Genomic DNA, 17,948 nt, shown 5'->3' on the forward strand with positions numbered 1-17,948 from the left:
AAAAACTATTATAAAGAGCTACAGTAGTAGAAAATCGAAAGAAATTATCTTTTACAAATGTCTCATCTCACAATCAGACAGCTAGTGAAATGTACCAATCAAAACGATTAAATAATTTAAAAACTCTGCAATGCATTTACTGAGGCAAGTGTAGGCAAAGCAGAGAAATGCTGCCTTTTTTAATAAATTTAAATAATTGTGATTTTGGGTTGAACAAACAGCACTACGTGCTATTCTAAGGAAATATACAGTGACTGAACGCTGTAAACACAGACAGTCACGGAGCAGCCATAATTGCATTACACAACACAACAAAAATAAATATTTTTTAAAATCAAATAAACTTTTCAAAAATCCCAAACCTCAGCGAAACACTGTTTTTCCGCACAATACAGAGACAATGGTGTTCACAAAAATATAAAAAAAAACATTCCTACCCCCTCCAAAAAAAAAAAAAAAAAAAAATGTAACACAAACTTTTTCTTGACACTGTGAAAGAAATTTAAGCACAACTTTACTTTTACCTATACAGACCTCTCGAATCGAATGAACTGAAGCACTTACTATACAGTGACACAGACCAACTCCACCTTCCTTACAAACTACATTTGTGGCTTATTGCAACAGTGCATAGGTTGATTAATTGAACCAAAGCTTTTCAATATTATAAAACCTTTATATAAAAAATAAATAAACAAATACAGTTTGATACAAGTTAGATCAGCACAGATCCTCTATTGGTGTCAAACAAAATCATTGTCCAGTGTTGTATCATGGAGGGGGTAAATGAAGTGCTGTTTGAGTAGAAATTACCTTAGCTTCCCTCTGAATATGACTTGGCATTGTCCTCTTTTTCTTCTCTAATTTGTAAATGCTTATCTCCTCTTCTCCCTTGGCAGTTCTCAATTGTTCCTGCTTACTGGAAATATAAAACATTAAAAATATCTCAGTTCTTGTACTGTAGCAACATGGCACTTCCAGTGCTGGTAATTTCAATTGCAGCATACATGTGGCTCCATATATTATAACATCTAAGCCAGAGAGGACTAGTCCTACCTGGATATGCCTGGAGGTAGCTCTGGTACCAGTACTCTTCGACTCCAGGCTACAAGGTCTCTCTCAGTGGCAATTTCACTCCTTGGTGCATTGCTGTGCATCTGTCGTACCCCTTCAATCTGACCACTGCGCCTCAGCCCCACGTTGGGTGGTGAGTGCACCTCTGAGGAAGAGCTCACAGAACCTGAGGAGCAAGAATCAAAAGGGACACTAATTTCACTCTGCAAGAAAGCAACATATTTCACGGAGAGAAATGCATGATTTCAATAACTGCCTTACAGTTGAAAACAGTGGACTCAAAGAGTGATGCTGTATCCTTCATTGTGTGTCTCATTACACACACACACACACACACACAAACACACACAAACACACACACACACACGGATGAAGGTTATATTTGCATCATCAGCCATTAAAAAAATACCACAGTAGCGACGTCAAAAAGTGACAATTCCTCTAGAGGAAAATATATTTGAACTTTGACCCATTCGACTACTAGAGCATCACTTTCCATTCAAACACAAAAGTGGGTAGGATATAGATCTATGGAGTTCATCATTGTACGAAGAAACAATATTACAGGTAATCTTAGTCTCCTAACCTCGAATGATTAACACACACACACACCGAGTGAACTCTACCATAGGAAGTGACAAAGGGGGGTAGATTAGACATTAGTGCCCAAAGCCACAGACAGTACTGAGTGAGCAAAGGTTGCCTATGAAGACACATTTAGTTATAATGTTTTATGAAGGTCTTGGAAGAGGCCCACGTATCTGCATTGCAAATGTCTTGAATTGGGATAGACATATTGTGCTCACAGATCCTGCAGCCAGTTTCTTGTACAGGTTATAAAACTTGATGCAAGATGTAATCCACCTAGAGATTGTCTGTTTAGAGACAGGTTTGCCTTGAGCTACAAAAAGCTGTCCTGTTGGTCTTTTTTTGATAGTCCTACGAATATAGAAATTCAAACATAAAGGCAGCGATTTAAAAAAAAAAAAAATAGTAATGTGTTCTACAATATCATTCTATCCTGCATTGCATGACCTTCTAAATTATGAAGTTACAATCGCAACCAAGCTGTTCTGAAAATGAAAGCTAACTCCAACTTGCTGTACTAACTGGATTGTTCATAAATATGTACGCTTGCACCCTGCCTTTTCACTGTGTTTTTATATGCTGTACAATTTTGAAGAAATTAACTAAGTATTAATAATAGAATAAGGGATATCAGCAAAGGATGAAAAAAAAATACACTGGTTTGTTTTATTAAACAGTGACATCAGTTAGCCGTGTGTGTGTGTGTGTGTGTGTGTGTGCGCGTGTAACATTGTGTTGAAGCATACGTTTCACTAGTTAAAGACGAGATTAAATTAGCATTTTATAGACACTGAACAATCTTAATATCCTATTAGGTCACTGCCCGTTATCTAATATAATCTGTATGTTTTTATCAGTTATTTAAATTTTACTTTTGGTCTATAGAATAAACTTCATACCTTTAAATTGTATCCACATTGTTCTGTAGTACTGTAGGTATTTGTACTCCACTGTCCAATATGATTTGCATTGTGGGCCTTGCTCATATCTACGTGGGGCTGTACAAACCTCAGTCTCTACAGTTGATGCCCAAATCTCCTCAGTAGACAAATCCTCCTTCTACCACCTCCAAAATATCTCAAAAGGTCCGTTCCTACCTTTCCCTCCCGGACGCAGAGACACTGTCATGCATTCATCACCTCTCGACTCGACTACTGCAACTCTCTCTATGGTGGTCTTCCATCACGCGCCATAAACCGACTGCAGCTGGTTCAAAATGCCGCTGCTAGGATCCTTACCAGATGTAAAAAACACGACCACATTACCCCGTCTTGCCCAGCTGCACTGGCTACCTGTAAAGTTCAGGATTACTTTCAAAATTCTCCTGCTTGCCTACAAGGCCCTTCATCACACAGGTCCAGAGTATCTCTCCAACCTGCTGACCCGCTATGTCCCTGCACACAAGCTGCGGTCCTCTGACTCTGGCTTGCTTGTTATATCCAAGCCAAAAGTGCACCACACTAGGAGAGCGGTCTTTAGCTTCATGGCCCCAGTGGGTGCAGCTCCAACAGTTGCTCGCTTCAAATCAACTCTAAAGACCCTCTTGTTATCTCTTTCTTTCAATGCTCTTCAAGCCTGACACCTGTTATTAGCTGTTGCCTAAATTGCCATTTCGGTTTTTTCACTCTATCTTATTCATATGATTCTGTATGACACGCACATCCACAATGTTTAGAATTCACATCCTAGCCTTGTATTTAATGTAATATGCCTGTATTTAATGTATTTGCATTGTTTTTTTACTGTTTGTATTGAATGTACTATGCCCTGTATTTAATGTATTATGCATTGTTCCTCACTATCTTGTAAAGCGCTTTGTGATGGTGGTCAACTATAAAAGGTGCTATATAAAATAAAGATTGATTGATTGATTTTTCACTTTATGAAAGATACTAATAATGTACATGTTAAAAACTAATACCGGTAATTATGTATGTGTTCACTTTAGATCGGTCATATGCTGCAGTGTAAGGTATCAGAAAAAAAAAACAAAAAAAAACAACGTAGCAAATTTAGAGTTTTGGGTAGCAAAATGTTACCAAATATATGTGAACTTCAAGCCTTGGTAATATATACAATCTATATAAAAAAATCACTACACAACATTCAGGAAGTTGGACACTGTTTATGCGAGTCAGAATGACGTGCTCCCTTTTTTCTGTCCTGTGAGATTCTGGCTCGCTCTAAAATAGCACAACGCGTTTTTTGTCCAAGATGGATGTCTGTAGAGACCACTATGCATGCGCGTGCGTAATCTGATTTGTTTACTTTTTGCTCTCTAAAACTTAAAAATAGAGGCTCAAGAGCTACCGAGTTGACTGTTTTTTTTTTCTTTTTTTTACATACATTAAATCTCACATATCACACAGAGCTCTTTTTCATTTTCAATTTTTTTTGAACTGTCGCGCAAATCATGGTGAGGCGGTAAATAAGTGCAAGATATTTTTGTCATTTGTAGCAAATACGAACATCTGATTTTTGTAGTGGAATACATGTAAGAATATTCTGATATTTGTCCCAGCACTAATATTAACAGTAACATGCATTATATATATATATATATATATATATATATATATATATATATATATATATATATATATATATATATATATATATGACACACACAGAGTGTGTAACAGCCTGAGAAATGACCTCTGCTTCCTCTGTTCAAACCGCTGCTCCTTTGATCGTGCTCTTGCTGTAACCGCTGAATCATGGTGTCTAGGGGACTTGATCCGTCGTTTGCCTGCTGACTAAGAACTTGATTTAGCCCTAAGGGGAAAATAAAGAAATAATCATCATGTAAATAATTTTATTAATGTATCATCATTAAAAAAACAAAATGGGTAAAATGTTAAGCCTTTACTTCTTTTTCTACAATATAAAACACAATGTCAAATTTGTATTCCTCTTTTGCTTATGACATACATCTTTTTCTCCAAACAATGCCAACATTTTGAGTAAAACAGGTTTAAAATGAAATCGCAAAAGGACACTCAGTACTGTACCTACAGTCAAGCCCCACCCCTTGTTCAGTATATTTTCCACATACCTCTTTATAGACATGCATATTGATAAATCCTCTCGTGATCACTACTTTTATCACCAAACTCCTCAATAATGCAATCCAAGTCATTATTTTATTACTACAACATCTCCAAAAAGCTCTGCTGGATGCAGAAGCAGCTACCTCCTTTGTTATGTCCGTGTTATCTCTGTAGTGCATGGGGCTATGAGATACACCCTTTTCTTCGGTTTCACTCGGCTCCTATCTGTCTCATTCAGCCATTGAAAGGTTTTCTCGGCTTTTTCCAGAGAAAAAAACGACTAGAGACCTGTGCTTTACGTCTTTTTGATGATGTCAGACGGGAAAGGGAAAATTGTAATGTCGGACCTGGTCCAGCATAGGACTGCAAAGGGTTAAATAGTACAAGCATTTTCTTTTCCTCAGGACTGGACATGCAACCGATTAGATGTTTGAAAACTCCAGAAGTTATTCGAACAGGAAAGAGCAGTTTAGCATCTACAAGAATGGCCCCTCAAAACTTAGAGCAGATCTGATCTTGAGTACATACTACACAAAATAAAATGCTGCTTAAACAAATTGACATCTGAGCCAGTGTTTTAGCAGACAGGCTCTATAGTGATATCTTACGGGGTGGATTCCTTATGAACAATATTAAAATCTGTTATGTCAAATAAAATGTAATAAATACTATAAATAGCGCGAGAGAGACATTGAAAGAATGTGAGAGAAGATAATTCAAGCAACTGGTGTTAGTGAACACAACATTCGAATAGGTCCCTTTACTATACCAGAGGAAGTGACACCCATCTGGGGAATGAGCTGCTCGTCCCTGCAGTTCTCCCGTCCTGGAACCAGTCTCTGGTATCTAGAAGGGTGAGGGTTGCCATCCACATCCACCAAAAACGGAGGAGGCATTAAATGTGGAGCCTGCTGGGTTTGCTCATCCAACACATAGTTGTTGGCATCACGGATTAGTGGCCGGTAGTCAGTGTGGAAGAACATTTGGTCTGCAATCTGTAAGAGAGGGAAGTGCCAGTGGTTAGTGGATTAATCTGCCATACCAGTTGTATTTTTGATAGAGAGATTATATTCTTGAGACAAACTGCAGTTTATTTTATTTTAAGTGTCTCAACCTTACAGGGATAACATCACGCATGTTCTGTGTGGCTCCCTACTGTTTAGGCTTATTACAATATCTGCCATGCCTACCATGAAAAGATTCCCCACAGTCAGCCTTGAGAGGCCTTTTTAAAAAGCAATTTGTGCTGGAATAGTTAGTACGCATTAGAAATAATTATATAAGCAGCAATAAAAACCATAGTATTATATAAATACATAGTATATACCATTTTACTTTTCTACCTTGTCGTATCTGCTGCTGGAGCCAAAGCCGAAGATGAGGAGGTGCCCATGGGAGTCAGTACATGCAAAGTGTTGTCCATCCGGTGAGCATTTACAGTCAAACACCGCACCGTGGCCCTGGCCTTCAATCTGAAACGCATCATTCACAAAGGAGAGGACGTCATTGAATTTAAAAGGCCTAACACAGTATCAAAAAGCATTATTGTGCATATTATGTATGAAAATTATTATTCAGAAGTGGTAAAATTACTGATGCCAATTTAAGCAAATAAGTTTAACTTTCTGTGTGCATATCTGTGCGTGTGTCTGCTTTTATATAAATCAAACATGTAGCTGGTTACAATTGTAGAAGTGGGTTATGGACAAACAGCACAATAAAACATAATGTACAGTGGCTTGTGAAAGTATTGACCCCCCCCCCCCCCCTTGGCATTTTTCCTATTTTGTTGCCTTACAACCTGGAATTTATTTGGATTTCATGTAATGGACATACACAAAATAGTCCAAATTGGTGAAGTGAAATGAAAAAAATAACTTGTTTAAAAAAATTCTAAAAAATAAATAACGGAAAAGTGGTGCGTGCATATGTATTCACCCCCTTTGCTATTAAGCCTCTAAATAAGATCTGGTGCAACCAATTACCTTCAGAAGTCACATAATTAGTTAAATAAAGTCCACCTGTGTGCACTCTATGTGTCACATGATCTGTCACATGATCTCAGTATATATACACCTATTCTGAAAGGCCCCAGAGTCTGCAACACCACTAAGCAAGGGGCACCACCAAGCAAGCGGCACCATGAAGACCAAGGAGCTCTCCAAACAGGTCAGGGACAAAGTTGTGGAGAAGTACAGATCAGGGTTGGGTTATAAAAAAATATCAGAAACTTTGAACATCCCACGGAGCACCATTAAAGCCATTATTAAAAAATGGAAAGAATATGGCACCACAACAAACCTGGCAAGAGAGGGCTGCCCACCAAAACTCACAGACCAGGCAAGGAGGGCATTAATCAGAGAGGCAACAAAGAGACCAAAGATAACCCTGAAGGAGCTGCAAAGCTCCACAGAGGAGATTGGAGTATCTGTCCATAGGACCACTTTAAGCCGTACACTCCACAGAGCTGGGCTTTACTGAAGAGTGGCCAGAAAAAAGCCATTGCTTAGAGAAAAAAATAAGCAAACACGTTTGGTGTTCGCCAAAAGGCATGTGGGAGACTCCCCAAACATATGGAAGAAGGGACTCTGGTCAGACGAGACTAAAATTGAGCTTTTTGGCCATCAAGGAAAACGCTATGTCTGGCACAAACCCAACACCTCTCATCACCCCGAGAACACCATCCCCACAGTGATGCATGGTGGTGGCAGCATCATGCTGTGGGGATGTTTTTCATCGGCAGGGACTGGGAAACTGGTCAGAATTGAAGGAATGATGGATGGCCCTAAATACAGGGAAATTCTTGAGGGAAACCTGTTTCAGTCTTCCAGAGATTTGAGACTGGGACGGAGGTTCACCTTCCAGCAGGACAATAACCCTAAGCATACTGCTAAAGCAACACTCGAGTGGTTTAAGGGGAAACATTTAAATGTCTTGGAATGGCCTAGTCAAAGCCCAGACCTCAATCCAATTGAGAATCTGTGTTATGACTTAAATATTGCTGTACACCAGCGGAACCCATCCAACTTGAAGGAGCTGGAGCAGTTTTGCCTTGAAGAATGGGCAAAAATCCCAGTGGCTAGATGTGCCAAGCTTATAGATACATACCCCAAGAGACTTGCAGCTGTAATTCCTGGGAAAAAGGTGGCTCTACAAAGTATTGACTCTGGGGGGGTGAATACTTATGCACGCTCAAGTTTTCTGTTTTTTTTGTCTTCTTGTTTGTTTCACAATAAAAAATATTTAGCATCTTCAAAGTGGTAGGCATGTTGTGTAAATCAAATGATACAAACCCCCAAAAAATCCACTTTAATTCCAGGTTGTAAGGCAACAAAATAGGAAAAATGCCAAGGGGAGTCAATACTTTCGCAAGCCACTGTATAGTTAACAATTAAAACAGAGCTTTGAGACAGATCAAAGTGGGGCTCCCAAGTGGCGTATCTGGTAAAGGCACTCAACCCGGAGTGCAGAATGTGCCCTACAGCTTGGAGATCTGCAGTTCTAATCCAAGCTATACCACTGCCGACCTTGGATGGGAGTACCCAGAGGGGCAGGCGCACAATTGGCCAAGCACTGCCTGGGCAGGTAGGGATTAGGTTGCCTGGGGAGTCCTCGGCTCACCACACACCAGCGCCTGCAGGCAGGCCTGTACACAATTCAGAACTGTGTGGTCCTTGGACACTGCATGTTCTGTATATGGCTGCATGGCAGGCTTGTAGAGCGAAGAAAGCGGACAGCTGACAACACTCGTTTTGGAAAAAGTAAAAAAAAAAGACCAACACAACTGATAGGTGTTTACTCAAAGTCGAACAAGTCTAACCTCAGTTATTTTCACAATAAAGTAAAATGGACTGTTGCAATTCCAGTATTGGAAAACACTGTTTTACTGTAAAAGAAACTATTCACTTTTGGGGAGAAATCTATTTTACCATGTTGAAGTAGGACCGAATTTTGACACCTCTTGCCAGATCCCACACTATGGCATTCCCGTCATGCCCTGCAGAAAAGAGCACCCTGGGATCAAATGGATGAGGTTCAAGTACAAAAACCTCATCTTCGTGTCCCTGCAAAGACACAAAAAGTCATTTCCACATCAGGCTCTGGTTACTGTATATACCCTATAAATAGACACTTCTTTTAATCCTTGCAAAACCTGATCCATCACATTTCAAACTAGGTTTCCATGAACTATGGTGTATTCAAATAGGCAACCAAAATAAACCGTGTCTTACATCCTAATCAGTTTGAACAAATACATTGTTATGCTAGCCTTATTGTTTATGTTACATTAAACCGGACCACAGCCCCTCATTCCCCTAAATGTAATGTTTTAGTGATCTGTAAACACATCATAATTTTAAAATGACATGTATTACTTTATTTGTCTTATCTTTTTTGCACATATGGTCCCTTACCATTAGGACATGTATCAGCTGCCCAGTATAGGAGTTCCAAACCTTCAGTGTAAGGTTATTCACTGCTGTAATTACAGTGTTGTCATGTCGATCCCAAGCCACCATCGTAACTTTCACTTTAGTTACTTTATCTTCCAACCCTGGAGGATTGTTCCTAGAATATAAACGTTAGAAGATGAAGTCAATAATGTAATTTCTCACCTCCTATATTAAGCTAGAAATGTCACATAATAAATGTTACAGAAAAAACACACTGTCATTCTGTCACAAAGACGGCTGTAGTGGGTGACGTCAGACCAGAACCAGGAACCAACAAATAAACAGAGAGGTGGAGTTTGGTGAAGCTGTGCGATTGGTTTTGCTCAGCATTTAATAATGAAACAGACAGAAAATAAAAGGTTGAAAGACAAACAAGACACAGGACACGGCATTTTAGCCAAAATAAAGAGACAAACAAAACAGACAAAACATGGTGAGCTTGTATTATGATTTAACTATTATACTAACTGTTACTTCCATCTCCAATCCCATTCTCCACTCATAAAACACGAAACCCCAAGTGAATGAAAACATGCTGCTTTTATGCAGCTATACCGAGACTCGGCTGCTAATCAATCATTCAATTGGAGTCTCGGTACAACTGCACGTGAATTAATAAAGTGCAATTCCCCATGCTCACATTTTATCTGCATGTGAAGTGCTGTGCAATCCTCGTGCCTATATACAAACATACATTTTAAACAACTTGTGTTCCACAGACCCATTTACATTCCATGTACCAATGACTATACACCAACATTAACACACAACACGCAACATACAAAACTGAAATACACACAAGGGCGGGGCAACATTGCCACACATTCGTAATTCGTGAGCTTTTAAAATTTGTAGTGATGTATGCCGTTATTTATAAAAAGACTAAGTTGGTGCTGCTGCTACCAAAAACCCTACGATATATAAAACCTCCCTCTCAGCTTTTCTTCTCTTCCTAAATCAACCAAATCTCCCTGCCTCATGCCACTTAATCTAACTAGAGTAAATCTACAATGTAAATCATAATAAAAAGGGTAGCAATCTTAGAAACAGAGACTTCTATAATAAATGATGATACTGCTTAACTAAAACTGATTTAAGAATTAGCCAACTAAAAACACATATTAGTATTGTGTGAGACATGATGCATGAAAGTTCAACAAATAAAGGTTTCTCAATCTTAAAGAAACTGTTTCCCTTCACCACCTAGTAAAGGGTGTTCTATATTTAGAACAGCAAACGCAGAGGTTTCCTTTCTAGCAGTGTCTACAGCAGAGTACATTTCCTGCTTTATAATTTTCTTTACAGCCAAGGAAGCTTAAGAAATTATTGTTTGGTAGACTTGGTGCAGCTAAGTTATGGTTAGATGAACTGTAAGAATAAACTATTTCAGAGCATCAATAAACGTGCACTGTAAAGGATCCTGCAACAGATTCTGGAGAGGAGCCACATGTTTATTTACTGCAATTGTAACATGTGCAATACATATTGTATTTATTGAGAAACGTATGGTGTAGTAAATCTGTATTGTTCTGTAATAAGTTTATATACTTTTCATTTCTCTTTGCCAGAATGAAAACAAAGGAGACTATGATCTGTGGTTGGTTGTATAGCATTATTTTTTACAGACAATTCCAAACATTTGTTTGAAAAATTAACATTAATGTTTTTCTATATAAAGTGATCTACTTCCTGGTTTGACAGTTTAAGGGAGTATTTAACTGAATACCTCAGAGTGTCAGTGGTTGTCATTTAAGTGAATTGCATGGTTACTAGCGGTATTTGTAAACCAACATTATCTTTCCCATATAAGTTTTTAAATCAGAAAACATCCTGAACTACATTTTAAATTCTCTAAAATTCATAACTTTCATTTTTCATCTTGAAAGTAAAATTAAGAAGATCCAGTAATTGTGATGTCATGCACTCTTGAGAAAATGTATCATCGTGGACTGAAATCAGCAGATATCTCAATAGTAATCCATATAGATAGATAGAGATAGATAGATAGATAGATAGAGATAGATAGATAGATAGATAGATATAGACTACCATAGCATTTTATCTGGTATCAATGCTGTCAGTTCCACTAGAAACAGCTTTGTAGGACCATAACAAAAGGTAAAGGGAGTCCTGCATCTTTCTGGAAATTTCAATTAAGAAGTGAGTTAAAGACTTGCTGGCCTTGTCAGTATGATAACCTGAGAGATAAAGTGAGAACCCTGTTCTTTTGGCTTAAATATATTTATAATTACACTGCATCTTCAAAATTGTAACAAGAAGATGAGAGCAGGGCTAGCTTGGTAACTACGGCAACAAATGATAAAGCGAGGCCCACTGCTCAACCAAGACGGCTAAGATTCCCAGGCAAGTAACTTCAAGGTCAGTAAAGAGCCTTTCTTAGTTCACAGAGTTTGGTTAGTCAGTCAGGGAAATGAAGTGCAGTGGATACCAACTTGAGCTGCCAGCTGCACACATCATCTAGAAAGCACCCAATAATCAGAATACATTAACTGCAGCTTACGACAACTGGAACTGCCAGCTGCAAATGACATTCAGAGAAAGAATTCTGAAAGATTCAATTAACTTGTAAAAGAACTCACATTTTGTTTAAAGGACTTAATAGGAGGTCCATTAACTGGATTACCATTGAAGACAATAATTAATAATAATTAAATAGACTGGGCTACTTGACTAGGAAAGGATAGTTCTGCAGTATATAACTGCTCTCCAGAATAAGTCTGAACAATGGACCAAGCCATCGCTCTGCTATTGCATCAACTCTGAAATAAATTATTGAAACTATACTTGGGAAATTAAATAAATGTACATATTTGCAGGAAAGTTGATGGTTGTAAAATGTAAAGGGATATATTCTAAAAGGGGCTAGTTTAACATTTGAGGAGTGTAATTTAACAACTAAAACTTAGAGAATAACATAGTAAGCTATTGAATTGCATAACAGGTGCAGGGTTTTTCTTAAAGAACAAATTAATGGGTGTTAAAATATGTGTGCCGTGGTTCTTTTTAAAGAATACTGAATTAACAACAGATTGATAAAGAATTGAGTATGATTTCGTAATATCTCATTCATTAGAATTCACTGAATTTAAATTAAATTATTTACTGACTCATTTACTCAAACAGTGATCATGCTTGCATATTCATATCATATCTGCTGACTTGAGTGGTATTAGTTCTTCTAGAAAAGGCAAAAATAGACAATTAATTAATGCTTTTTATTATAGTACATTTATACTGAAGCTGAGAGATCTGAATACTGACTACAGAGATTCATTTTGGTTTATGCTATTTTTTTTATATTAATTTTTTCTACTTGTGTACCATATTTTACACACTTTTGATAAAAAGGAATGTTACATATATCAATGTCTTATCTTTTAATGAATGGCGCTGGAGAACTGTTGTGTACTGTAAACTTCCCTGTGCTTGCTTTGTCCTCTCTATAAATAATATATATATGTATATATGTGGACAATTGAAATACAAATATTTAAGTGGGCACGCATTATTAATATTATTTTCATTTAGCTGTCTGATACCAACTGCAGCGTTTTAAAAGTTGTAGGCTTGTCGACCATCCAAAAAAAAAAAAAAAAAAAAAGTTCTACTTATTGCACATACTGTCAACAGCTACAAAAAAATTGCAGCTCTGTTGTTTTATATAAATATATTTAACAGCCTGTTGGTGTCTGTTGCTAGCTTTGAGTTTCCTCTGCATTCTCGACAAGGCCCCGATCACATTAACTGGATTTGCGCAGGGTCTGTCTTGGGCAGTAATGCACCAACGTTTCTTTATCAGACTTTTGTCAGTTGCAAATCTTATAGATTAAAATAGTGTATAATTAAAGGTTTTTTTTTTTTGTTTATTAACCCTCCCTATCCGCGCCCATTGTATGCTTGACCAAACGGCTATACTCTGCGCTACTGACAAAACCTATACAGAGTTAAATCATCATACGGGATGTTGATGGTGGTAAAACAAAAGTGTGTGTGTGTGTGTGTGGGGGGGGGGGGGGGGTAGTTATATTGAACCTATCATATCAACATGTGATTTTGTGTTGTTTTATTTAGTTTATATCAGGTTTATATCAGCAAGCATTTTTATTTATTTATTTATTTATTTATTTATTTATTTTTACAAACGTCAACTTAAATTCTTCAGGCACTGATCTGAACCTCGTCATCGTTTGGTTGAATGGACATTTCTTTATTTTGAATGTATTATTTTCTCTCTGTTGTACAGTGTTTGTTGTAGTGATAATGGCTGTGGTTTGTTTTTAAATTAAGCTGCCAGCCATAGGAACTTGTGTATTATAGGACTAGATTTTTGGCACGTACCTATGTATGTACAGTAATGTGCAAAAGTTTTACGCAGGTGTGAAAAAATGTTGTAAAATAAGAATGCTTTCAAAAATAGACATGTTAATATTTTATATTTATCAATTAACAAAATGCAAAGTGAGTGAACAGAAAAAAAATCTACATCAAATCCATATTTGGTGTGACCACCCTTTGCCTTCAAAACAGCATCAATTCTTCTAGGTACACTTGCACACAGTTTTTGAAGTAACTTGGCAGGTAGGTTGGCCCAAACATCTTGGAGAACTAACCACAGTTCTTCTGTGGATTTAGGCAGCCTCAGTTGCTTCTCTCTCTTCATGTAATCCCAGACAGACTCGATAATGTTGAGATCAGTGCTCTGTTGGGGCCATACCATCACTTCCAGGACTCCTTGTTTACGCTGAAGATAGTTCTTAATGACTTTTGCTGTATGTTTGGGGTTGTTGTCATGCTGCAGAATAAATTTGGGGCCAATCAGATGCCTCCCTGATGGTACTGCATGATGGATAAGTATCTGCCTGTACTTCTCAGCATTGAGGAAACCATTAATTCTGACCAAATCCCCAACTCCATTTGCAAAAATGCAGCCCCAAACTTGCAAGGAACCTCCACCATGCTTCACTGTTGCCTGCAGACACTCATTCGTGTACTGCTCTCCAGCCCTTCTGTGAACAAACTGCCTTCTGCTACAGCCAAATATTTCAAATTTTGACTCATCAGTCCAGAGCACCTGCTGCCATTTTTCTGCATCCCAGTTCCTGTGTTTTCGTGCATAGTTGAGTCGCTTGGCCTTGTTTCCACGTTGGAGGTATGGCTTTTTGGCCGCAAGTCTTCCACGAAGGCCACTTCTGACCAGACTCCGGACAGTAGATGGGTGTACCAGGGTGTAGCAGGGGGAGATCTGTGCTGACTCTTCTGGCGTATTCACAGTGCTGCAGGAGGAGGGCAGCAGTCGTCCAACAACCCTCTGCGAGTCATGGCAGTGACAAGGGGAGGTGGGAAAGGGGGTGTGTGGACTTTCCCTCTCTCTGAGTGGCTGGGAGGCGGGTCTTGGGGAGATTGGTAGCCCTATAAGATAATGTTCTACTGTTTCCTCAGGCCTGCTCTTTTAGATGCGCTGTGTGTACAGAAGTGCTGGTCGAGGACCGAGAAACCAGCTGGGAGAACGACAGTGGCGAACAAGCCAGACAGTGACAGCGGGGAACCCTTGGGCAGACCCCCGGAGTATTGTTTAGAGCAGGCAGGGAGCCGCTAGAGTAGGTCGGTGATCCAGGTCGGGCAGGTAGCGACGACCGGGATAACGCTGCCGAGTGCAGCACCTTTTATTTGTAGTTTTATTACTGTTTTATTTTCCCTTGTTCTTTTTGCCTTCTGTTCTCTGTATTATTTTGAGCACCTACGAGTGCGCCTGCAGTTAATTCAATTTACCAGCTTTGGTATTACCGTGGTGCTGGTTATCATTGTTGATAGGCAGCCCACGGACAACAGTGCCCTCTGCGGGTAAAACGGTAAAAGTGCCGAAAATAAAACTGGCACCTGGGTGGCGTTCCTAGTACAACTGTCCTGTCTCTTGTGTCAGTAAATCACCCACCACCCTTCCACACAGGGTCTCACTGTTTTCTGCCAATTCTGAGCTGATGGCAATGCTGGACATCTTCCGATTGCGAAGGGAAGTAAGCATGATGTGTCTTTCATCTGCTGCAGTAAGTTTCCTTGGCCGACCACTGTGTCTACGGTCCTCAACGTTGCCCGTTTCTTTGTGCTTCTTCCAAAGAGCTTGGACAGCACATCTGGAAACCCGTCTGCCTTGAAATTTCTGCATGGGAGAGACCTTGCTGATGCATTACAACTACCTAGTGTCTTGTTGCTGTGCTCAGTCTTGCCATAGTGTATGACTTTTGACAGTAAACTGTCTTTAGCAACATCACCTTGTTAGCTGAGTTTGGATGTTACTCACCCAGTTTTTTCCTCCTACACATCTGTTTCTGTTTCAGTTAATGATTGTGTTTCAACCTACATATTGAATTGATGATCATTAGCACCTGTTTGGTATAATTGTTTAATCATACACCTGACTATATGCCTACAAAATCCCTGACTTTGTGCAAGTGTACCTAGAAGAACTGATGCTGTTTTGCAGGCAAAGGGTGGTCACACCAAATATGGCTTTGATTTAGATTTTTCTTCTGTTCACTCACTTTGCATTTAGTTAATTGATAAATCTATTAACATGTCTATTTTTTAAAGCATTCTTTATAGCACTTTTTCACACCTGCCTACAACTTTTGCACAGTACTGTACATGAAGATTAGAAGGACATATTTTCAATAGTGTTCTGCGTCCATGGCATATAATTAGGGCTTCTGTTGGTTGAGTTTTATGTAAATTGTTTTTTTCAGGGCTTTCGTTTTTCATTTACTGTAAGAAATTAAGTGTTTTTGGTTACTTTCCAAAATGCCTGAGCGTTTTTTTTTATGTCAAAATATGTATAGTAGTTACTTGCCAGTATTTGCACACTTAAGTTGCACCTTCTTTCCCTTGCTGTCTTCCACAAAGAAATCCCTATGGGCACATTCTTCTGGGGTTTTTGTGTGTAGGCATTTGTGTACATTTCGCCACAATTCTGTTTGAAATCCTCTGTATCTTAACTGTAATACAGCTTTAAATCCCACTAACAAGCCTCCATTCTGATTTTAATCTTGTTTTAAATCTCGCAAGCAGAGTCTCCAATAGAAATATAGGAATGTGCTGTCATTGTATTCAGAATGAATCAATCAACAACAGATGCAAGTCAGGAAGGCAGGACATTGGCCAGCAGCACTGGGAAATGTATTTATTATTATATTTGTAGTAGGTTTTTTTTTTTTTGGGAAAATTCAAACGTGAATTATTAACCATTTCCAGTGTTTATTGGCTATCCACCGATTTCATTTTTTTGTATCGGGTGTGTTTTACCGGTTAAAACCGAAAAACAGAATATACCACTATAATGCCCAAATCATAGTACACACAAGGGCAGAAACAGTAGTGAGACTGTTGCAAATGCTTCCTAATACATACTTCCCATGTTACAGTACATACCCAGACAACTTGGTAGTCATGTCTAACAAAATGCTTCTCCACGCCTGTTGGTGGAGCTGCCAGATGCGTGCAGTTCCATCTCGGCTCCCACTGACGAACCTGAGAGGATAGATAGAATATCAGTTTTCTGTAGCTGCACTTTCTTAATTGTGGTCTTCCCTTAGCACAACAGAGATACTGCAAGTGCTTGATGCTGCACATCAATTTGGAGAACTGAGGTAGTGAAACTGCTGAGGTATGCTTTGCTATTTTTGCTGCAGGTAGAAACTGTCATATAAAATCACTTAACGGTATTCCCTTTAATATTATTCTTCTTGGATGTTTCCTAATGTTTCAGTATGTTTAACAGCTTTTGCTGTCTCCTAGAAAAAAAACGCAGTGATCATATTTGGATTTATTCTGTACAGTAATAGGTAAATAAATTCTATAAAAATATATAAAAACATCTGCTAAGGCTGTAAGGGGTCAGTGTTTGAAGCTAGTGAAGATGCCAGGACTTTTGAAAGGACAGGCTAGTTTTGATACTCTCATGGCATGACAACTTACTTCACTCTGCTGCGGTACATTGCACAATATTAGATGGCAGACATTGGACATTTAACCTGAACTAATTTTCTTCCTCTGTTTCAAGTTATTTGTCACATGTTGTTTGCCTTGAACAATAAAGTTATGTAAATTGTTAATAGTGTGAAATGTAATGTTACCTTTTTTGCTGGGTATTTTGGCAAACTATAGCGTGATTTATTTACCCTTAGGGCTAATGATTTGAAGTTGCTGGAAACGTATAAATACTCCAGATTGTTATATGCAGGGTTTTTTTATGCCAATTGGATCTTGATACCTGCTGTATTTATAAAGCCCAAAACAGGATAAATGTGATAAAACAGATGTCTTAAATACATGTTAATGTATTTACAGTAGAACGCTTACCTCTCACCAGTGTTAGAGAACTGTATGCTGTCCACTTTATCCTATCAAAAGCAGAAACAAAAAACACATTGTCATTTGTATACTTTATGGTCCATTTACTTTGAAAGCACAAGTTTTCCATACTTACAGTATGAGATTCCAATTCAGATATTTTCTCAGGCTGTCCCGAGCCAAAGAAATACACTCTAATTATTTGATCCGTGCTTCCTGTAGCCAAGAACATTCCACCTTAAAAAAAAAAAAAAATCGGTAACGTTACTTTTCACACTTTGAGTGCAATTTACATAACTATTACTCAAAGCAAACATGTGACAAATAACCTGAAACTGAGTACGAAAAAGAGTTTAAATGAAAAATAAGGTTAAATGTTGTGAAGATACAATAAATGCAAAAAAGAAAAGAACTTGCA

At 38.4% G+C, this 17,948-nt stretch overlaps 1 protein-coding gene across 2 annotated transcripts in view; it reads right to left on the bottom strand.

Annotated features, from left to right (window-relative positions):
- Nucleotides 1–17,948, bottom strand: part of LOC121316976 (pleckstrin homology domain interacting protein) — an 88,001-nt gene that overhangs the window by 37,609 nt on the left and 32,444 nt on the right. For both annotated transcript variants that reach the window (XM_041252435.1, XM_041252433.1), the window contains exons 11-20: nt 17,667–17,767; nt 17,540–17,580; nt 16,610–16,708; nt 9,128–9,281; nt 8,642–8,776; nt 6,056–6,184; nt 5,482–5,707; nt 4,318–4,437; nt 1,057–1,240; nt 814–919 (exon numbers count right to left, since the gene is read on the bottom strand). In XM_041252435.1, coding sequence (XP_041108369.1) covers nt 814–919; nt 1,057–1,240; nt 4,318–4,437; nt 5,482–5,707; nt 6,056–6,184; nt 8,642–8,776; nt 9,128–9,281; nt 16,610–16,708; nt 17,540–17,580; nt 17,667–17,767 — 1,295 coding nt within the window. The remainder of the gene's footprint in view (nt 1–813; nt 920–1,056; nt 1,241–4,317; nt 4,438–5,481; nt 5,708–6,055; nt 6,185–8,641; nt 8,777–9,127; nt 9,282–16,609; nt 16,709–17,539; nt 17,581–17,666; nt 17,768–17,948) is intronic.

Source organism: Polyodon spathula, chromosome 6, assembly GCF_017654505.1.
Source record: "Polyodon spathula isolate WHYD16114869_AA chromosome 6, ASM1765450v1, whole genome shotgun sequence".
In the NCBI taxonomy this organism is placed as follows: domain Eukaryota; kingdom Metazoa; phylum Chordata; class Actinopteri; order Acipenseriformes; family Polyodontidae; genus Polyodon; species Polyodon spathula.